Source organism: Nanorana parkeri, unplaced genomic scaffold (assembly GCF_000935625.1).
Source record: "Nanorana parkeri isolate BGI_ZX_2015 unplaced genomic scaffold, ASM93562v1 scaffold172, whole genome shotgun sequence".
Lineage (NCBI taxonomy): Eukaryota > Metazoa > Chordata > Amphibia > Anura > Dicroglossidae > Nanorana > Nanorana parkeri.
The window spans coordinates 1,302,882-1,311,186 of record NW_017306440.1 but is presented as its reverse complement, the minus strand read 5'-3'; the positions used below and the strand labels follow the sequence as shown (position 1 = coordinate 1,311,186).

Genomic DNA, 8,305 nt, shown 5'->3' with positions numbered 1-8,305 from the left:
TCAATAAACTGCACGGTGAAATGTCTTTGTCTGTTCTCTTTGTTAAAATAAAAGCCCGAGTTTGTAGTCCTTCCCCATTCTATCCAAAACTATGTAAAAGGTTTTGCTGAAGTTTCACTGTAAGTAAATAAATGTTGGGAAAAGTTTGATTGTAGTGTGTAAGAAACTTACCGCAGATCGTTCCGGCGCCGCGAGACGGGATCGCGCACGGCGCGTCTCAGCTCCCCCTTCCCGCGCACGCGCACGGCGCGTCTCAGCTCCCCCTTCCCGCGCACGCGCACAAGCTTCTTAAGCCACGGCTAGCCAAATCTTCGGCGTCCAACTGTTGGTGACAGTGAACGCTGAAGATTCACGTCCCTGCATCCACAGACCGACCAAGGGACTCTACACCCGAACCCCCCAGCACCACTAAAGGCAAACCGAGCCACGCAGTATTCACAGGATCGGCTCCACAGGACACTGGCAGCACCATAACCGCAAGTAACCTGGTTTCAGGGGGCAAGGCTTGTCTCCAGCCCAATACTATTACTACATCTCATAGTAACCTGTCTGTTGAAACCTTGACAATAAGAACTTCCAAGAACTGGGTTATAGTGGGCTACCTTATTATGCTATTACTACAAAGGGCCACGCTTGCTAAATATTGAAGAGAGTTGTCTTGCTATAGTGTGGAGAGTGTTGCTTTGCTACATCAAGGGGAAGACTTGTAATCAGCCTTTGATTAAAATCAGTAAACATTTCCCACACCTTCTAAGTGATTGAACGTATAACTCAGCTGCTTATACAGAACTGACAGGTGCTACCTCTGGGCATATTGCTGCTAGTTACACTGTTAGTCTTTCTTTGGGGTTCCGAACCCCTTATCCAACATCCACGGTTATATGATGTTACCGGTCTCATACCCATCTCTAAGTTGCTGAGAGAGTATACAAGAGACCGCCTACTGACAAAACCGTACTCCAACCCCCTCTCCACAGTTGCGATCCTAGATCTGCCTGCAGGGTGTATTACATAGTGTAAGTAGACGCTGCACTTGGATTCTGCGATGGTGGAGGAATCGTGGTAAGACTGTGTAAATCCCGGGAGCCAGGTCACCAATGCTCCTTAACAAATTTCAGCTGGTGCCTAAATGTTGAGGTTTCGCTACTTGCTCTCAATGGAGGTGGTTCCTAAAATGTTTTCCTGCTGGCTCCTCCTGGATTGGGCAGACTGGCTCCTGAATTCCATACTCATTTTCTCCCACCCCTGGGTTGAGGCCTACTTGAGCCTTGCATGCTCGTGGTCTGTTTCCATGGCAGTGCAAGCTGGTTAGCCTGTGGAAGGGTTTGTGTGGCTGGCTCAACTGCCAAACATCATCGTGATGGCAAAACCGAATTTCCTACAACTGCCACATACACAGTGAGTGGAGAAGAATCGGAGATCTGCAGAAGGTGGGATTCAATGTCGCCCTTCTAAACCTTGATATTTGCAAAAACATTTTTGCCTCCGTTTCCTCTAACTCCTTTGCTAATTACTGGGGTACTTTAGGAATGCAGCGTAATTCAACGGTGATGGTTGGGTGGGCAAAATTGGTCCATTTAATTGCGGAACAGCTGCAATAATGCAACGCACAGCAACACACATTGGTGCGATGCGGCACCATTCATTCCCCCAACGCACCTTGCAGTGTGGTGTGCTGCCAGAAAAGGTGAAGGTCAATTTCTTGGGATGTTGAGGTGCGTTGCCAACCCGTTTGTGTTGCATAGGCTGCCCTGTGCAGTGCACATTGGCGAGTGGGGAAAAAACCACATGTTAATGCGTTTTGTGTTAACGCAGTGCACCCTAGCGGCAAAGTGTGAACCTAACCTTAAGGAAGAACTCCAGGCAGGATTTGTATTAACCCTTGCAGTGGGGCTACCCCCGCACAGCAAGGGTTAACTGCTCGTGCTGGTCTAGGGAGGAAAATAAAAAAGTTATAATCATTCGATCTCTGAGTTCTATGCACCGTGTATAGGATGTGAGGACACCGGGAGACATTCCATCGCTGCAGTGGAGGAGAAGACAGGCAGGACGGAGCATTGTCACAGCCGGTTGGCTCGGAGGATTGGGTGATTATAACTATTTTCCTCCCTAGACCAAAGCGGGCACTTAACCCTCGCAGGGCGGGGGTAGCCCCACTGCAAGGGTTAATTATTATTACACAGGATTATATAGCGCCAACTGTTTGCGCAGAGCTGTACAATATAGGGAAGACATAATTACAATACAATTCAAGCCAAGATGGTAAGGAGGGCCATGTCCCTGAGGGCTTACAATTTAAAAGGGAGGGGCAAGTGATACATGAGGAGGTAGCTGTGTGGGGATGAATTGTTTGAGAATGTGGTGGTTCAGTGGTTAGGTTGAGGTGGGATTGGCTTCCCACCTCAGGAGATGTGTCTTTGGCGATCGCCGAAAGGCAGTCAGAGTGGGAGAAAGATGGACAGGTTGAGGAAAGGAGTTCCAAAGCATGGGAGAGACTCTAGAGAAGTCTTGGAGGCGAGCATGGGAGGAGTTGATGAGGGAGCTGGAAAGCAGAAGGTCTTGGGATTAATAACAACTTTGCGTGGAGTTCCTCTTTACAGGCGACTTCACAAAGATAATTTTTCTCTCTTTACAACTACTATTTCAATATAAATTAATAATATAAAATTAATATTTTTAGCAATGTCAGTTTTTAGATCTTTGGTTAGACGAGAACTTGTATATTCTGTCAAATACATATACATGTGGTGGTTGAGGAAATGTGAGTTGTAGAATGTCACAAGCTTCTGGCTGCTGCTATTTGTGAAGATGCATGTGGTGTGCGTTGAAGAGAACAGAGAAGGAGGCTGTTATATTGGTGATAAAATACCGATTCCTGATGAAAAAAGCCAACAATTCCACACTGATGACGGACTTGTTTGCTGTTTGAACATTTCGATGAGGAAATTTGTTGTGCTAAAAATACAATAACTCTTTCAGCTTAGTGAATGGAGGTGATCATTTCAAGTATTTCTTATTAATGAAAGTGATATTAACTTAAGTCAAAAGGTTTTAAGTTATTTCAAATGCTGATGAAATCACTTAGAATGGATGCTGCTCCACAATGTTTAAAAGTTTTAACTTCTTGTAGAATCAGCTGATCCCCTGAGCACTGGTCCTGATATCTTGTTTCAGGGGGACTCCTTTCCCTTACAGGGTCCTATGCAGTGACCCTTGTGCGTCCTAGCAAGCTGTGTGTCTCAACTAACATACAGTACATAATAGAAGTCACCAGCACTCGATGTGTGCAAGAAGTAAAGCACTTTTTATTAAATTGTCACATGCGTCTTACAGCCAACGTTTCGGGGCCATGCAGGGTCCCTTCTTCTGTGCGACATAGTGACAACGCTGGCGTGGCCCCGAAACGTTGGCTGTATGACGCATGTGACAATTTAATAAAAAGTGCTTTACTTCTTGCACACATCATCGAGTGCTGGTGACTTCTATTATGGACTGTATCTGACACGGCACCATCTGTGTTGTCAATCAAGCACCAACCTTTCATCCAAGGACTTTACGCTTTATGGAGTGCAGGTGATTACGTATTATCAGCTAACATACAGACACAGCAAGGCAAGACACTCCCCTCCTCCCCCCTTTTCTAAGCTAGGGGCAGCACAGCGGTGTAGGGGTTAGCACTATGGGGGTTCAAATCCCGGTGAGGTCACTTTCTTCATGGAGTTTGCATGTTCTCCATGTGCTTGTGTGGGTTCCTCCGGGTACTCCGGTTTCCTCCCACACTCCGAAGACATGCTGGAAGGTTAATTGGCTCCTGTTTATATGCATGTGAGATAGTAACCTTAGATTGTACACTCCTTGAGGGCAGGGACTAATGTGAATGTGTAAATTGTCGGCGCTGTAGAAATACCAATAATAAATAAATAGTAGATGGACATTTGCTGGAGACTGCTCTCTCCCTTTTGATCTTGTACTGGACAGGAAGTTCAGGGAAGCTGAGCTGAGAGAGTTGAAGCAGTTCAGACGTATGATGACTGTAAGTGCTTAGGCGAAAATGTAAAGAAATACTTTGCTGGGCTGTGTGTAGTTGCTTGACCAGGATATATTATTGAAAAAAAAGTATGGGAGTTCAATACTACTTTAAGAAAATAATAAACACAAAACAACCAATCGGATTCAGTCTTTCGTGTTTCTAGTCCAGGATTGGAGAACTTGATTTGTTGCTACAACTAGAACTGCTCCTCCAGCAGACACTTTTATGTATGAGGGTTGTTTCAGTTTACAGCAGATGTCCGGGTTCCTCATATCCCCCTTTTAAGTGATCAATTAAATCCCCCCCCAAAAAAAGGAATCCTAAAAAAATCACGTGATGCTCCGGTCCCAAGTTTCCCCTCCTCTTCTGTTTACATGAGGTAGGGTCAATCTTTGGGTGTCCACATCACTGCCTGTGTGACGCAGACACTTCTTATTGGCTGTCCAGCAGTGGGATCCTCAGGAGTCTCAAAACAAGAGGGTCGGACTGACTATGTAGTATAGAGAGTCCCGGGTTAATTAGAGATCGGCGACAGACCAGTTATTCAAATATATTAGAAAATGATTTTATTCACATAAAAGTAAGAAACGGACACGGCCAACAACTAACTATCGACCAATTAAAAACAGACTGACTGTAATCAAGTAGTCATTAGGTAGGGAAATATAAACCCTATAAAGATTAAGCACATCAATCAAGGCCACAAAACAGCTTCTAAATTCAGGTATAGCATATGCTCCGAATAAAGGGATTTAACCCTGTGTTGACATAGTATCACATAAATTTTAGTCGAAAATACAAAGTTGCCACTTGATTTTGTTGTGTATATGCCTATTGGCAACATATAGTTATATAGTGGCTTCTTGGGTCAGTGTATTTCCGTGAAGAACTGGTTACTTTGTAATTGAGGTTTTTGTTAGATTATTTCCATGAAGTTCCTTTTGTGAATAGTGTCCCAGATTGAAACAAAATAAAATATTTTCTGAAAAAGGATTGATGGTTATGTTGGTTTTGCCAGTGTGTTAAACTGGAATGGTGGTGTGGATGCTAGATGGTATGTGAGTCTTCCCTTTAGTACCGTAGTAGTGAAGGGGTATTTGTTTGGCCGTGGGAATGTGACCTATTCCACTAATCCCGATATAGTAATACGGCAGGGTTGATGTTAACACAAGGGGATTCGGACCTGGTTAAGAAACCCCCCCCCCCCCCCAAACTTGAAAATTGTGCCTGCGAGGTACCCGAATGTTGGACTTAGGTGCCGGTGAGGTACCCGAATGTTGGACTTACGTGCCGGTGAGGGACCCAAATGGTGGACTTAGGTGCTGGTGAGTGACCCGAATGGTGGACTTAGGTGCCGGTGAGGGATCCGAATGGTGGACTTAGGTGCCGCAGGGACCCAAATGGTGGACTTAGGTGCCGGTGAGGGACCCGAATGGTGGACTTAGATGACGGTGAGGGGCCCGAATGGTGGACTTAGGTGCCTGTGAGGGACCCGAATGGTGTACTTAGGTGAGGGGCCCGAATGGTGGACTTGGGTGATTTATATCTTCTTTGTACAGCCACAAATTATGTAACTCAAGAAAGCATTACATCATCCCAGTCCCCTAGCTTTATATTTGGCAGACCTGGGAGTATAAGGAGCACTGTGCAGGCACCCCAGGTGGTGTACGCTAAAAAAAAAAAAAATTGCTAGGAGACGGAGGAAAAGGTTTTTGTTTTGTTTTTTTTTAGCAGAAGACATTCAAAGTCCTCTCCTAGTAATTTATTTTTCCAACTAAACTCAGAATGAAGTCACAGCTTCTGATCTGCATATTAGTCAGCAGCCTGACCTGTTTTTCTGTCAGTAAAGATTTCCCATAAGCTCAGTCAGCCTTACCGAGAGTCTGTTTTCTTTCAGGCAAGCTAGACCTGAGCTACGGACATTAAGGGAGAGGAAGCCATGAAGCACAGTTACTTTGCAGTATTACATATCAGGAAGTAGCAACTGCATATGTAATGAGCAAATGTATGTAAATAATTTCACACTTCCAGCGAGGACATCCTCTTCTTGGTGCAATTTTGTGCTGCTGTTCTATTCATTCCTATGGGTAAGCCATCCTGTGGTGGACCGCCGGAGCCTGCCATATGTACGGCTTACCCAAAACAATTTAATCAGATTGTGGTATACATGCACACTGAAGGAAAAGAGTATCTGATGAGGATGCTTTTGCTGGAAAGGCTGTGCGGTGCTGGGCCACACAGAGAAGATTGCTGGATCAAGGAAGAAAGTAAGAAATGTCCAAGTGGTCAGAACTCAGGAGAGTGGGGGATATTGAATAAAGAATAACTGTACTTTTGTACAGTTGTCCTTTATGGTTTCTCAAGACCTTAACGCAGGGGTGGACACATTGATATGGAATCTGGGAGCCAGCATGATTTTTAGGAGCCAGCTCCATTGGCAACAGCTAGGGAAAACCTCAAAAGTTAGGCACCAGCTTTAACTTTTAGGGAGCATTTGGCTACGAGGCTCCTGGGATTTGTCCAGCTCTGCCTTAACGGTTCATAGAACTCATTGCATTAAGCTGAGTACTTTCACAAACTGCAAAAAGACTGTAGATCCCTGATATGAGATTCCCAGCGATTTTTTTTTTTTTGCTGTTTGTCCATATCTGTCAGACTTGGACATTGCCGTGCATGGGTAGATCTGTTGCACATCCAGCCTTTGGCACCCCAAAACAAAATGTTTTGAGCAGTTGTACAGAATTTCTGGATAATGCAAACATTCCTAATCTGCTTAAAAAGTGTGCCTGTTTGCTGTATAGAGTGAAATTTGCACATCCCAGTGATATAAATACCCATCTGTGAACATGACAATACAGCCAAATTAGCGGTATGAAGTGTATAACACAGAGCACAGGGTTTACAGTGGAGCAATGTGGGGCATGTAATGTATTGCACAGTGTACAGAGTGGGGCATTCTGGAGTATGTCGTGAACAGCACAGGGTACAGACTGCACACCTCAGCATTCACCCCAAGTACTCACAGCACATACACCCAACACGTATTCTTTTCACTGGGTCCTGCTGGTCCTGTTCACACTAAACTCTATCCCGTAAGAAGTTGTTGGTTGGGCTACCTCCCCCTCTCACTTCCTGAGTTTTGTCTTTATTCTGGCTATAGGACCAGTCCACCAGTACAGTAGATCTAGAGTAGATCTGAAGTACCAGCAAATCACTAGACATTCCAATTGCGCCAGGTAGAATGCCAGTATTATGTGCAATGTAACAATATATTCTTTTCAACAATATATTCTTTAAAAACATGTGACTGAAGGGAGCAGATAAGTTATTTATGAACAATATATCTTTAGGCTTGGGTCAGGAAAGCCATTACAGGAGAAGCGGCAGGCTGGCCTTTGAGCACCGCTGTAATACTGTGTTACATGTTTTATTTTCCAGGTACCATATGAGACGCTGAACAAGCGCTTCCGAGCGGCACAGAAGAACATTGACCGAGAGACAAGCCACGTCACCATGGTTGTGGCGGAACTGGAGAAGACTTTGAGCAGCTGCCCTGCTGTAGACTCTGTGGTTAGCCTGCTGGACGGGGTGGTGGAAAAACTGAGTGTCCTTAAAAGAAAGGTAATGCTTTGTGAAAAGCTACAAGGATTGTGCATTTTATGTCCATTATATTTATATACACTCATTCTACAAACATTTCCACAGTGCTTACCGCTTCCCTGCATAGTACTACATGTTATCCAGATATTGGTGTTGTGTACTATGCTGCGCCACTCTACTAATCGCAGTAGCTGCTGGTTAGTGGCCCCAATTTCCTGTTAATACATCTAATATAGCAGGTTCAGCTTTGTCAGTTTGTAAATTGTCAATGTGTTTCATAAAGTGTACTACTTTAAAGAAGAATTATCACTACAATTTTTAAAAATAATTTTAGGATCCCCCAGGGGACCCATTACATGTATCACTTGGCCCTGTTCAGATCTGTGCTGTTGTTATGAAAATAAAATGATTATTTCTGTTTCCGCTGGCTGTCTGTCCACTCCTGGCTGAAGCCCTAAATATGAGCATTCCTATGGGGGAATTACAGCCAGCACTGAGCCCCCCATCCCCTTCCCTATGTGTCTGTGTTTTCTATTCGGGGTAATGTCCCTGTGATCAGGTATTTCAGAACAATAGAATTGCTTTGGATTACTTGATCACATCCACCGCACTGACTTCACTTTCCTCCTGCTTTTTTTTTTTTTTTTTACAGGCGGGCTGACACTGTGGTGGGGG

At 44.5% G+C, this 8,305-nt stretch overlaps 1 protein-coding gene across 3 annotated transcripts in view; it reads left to right on the top strand.

The window, feature by feature from the left end:
* MAEA (macrophage erythroblast attacher) overlaps positions 1–8,305 on the top strand; it is an 82,723-nt gene that overhangs the window by 8,824 nt on the left and 65,594 nt on the right. For all 3 annotated transcript variants that reach the window (XM_018554756.1, XM_018554755.1, XM_018554754.1), the window contains exon 2: positions 7,469–7,651. In XM_018554756.1, coding sequence (XP_018410258.1) covers positions 7,469–7,651 — 183 coding nt within the window. The remainder of the gene's footprint in view (positions 1–7,468; positions 7,652–8,305) is intronic.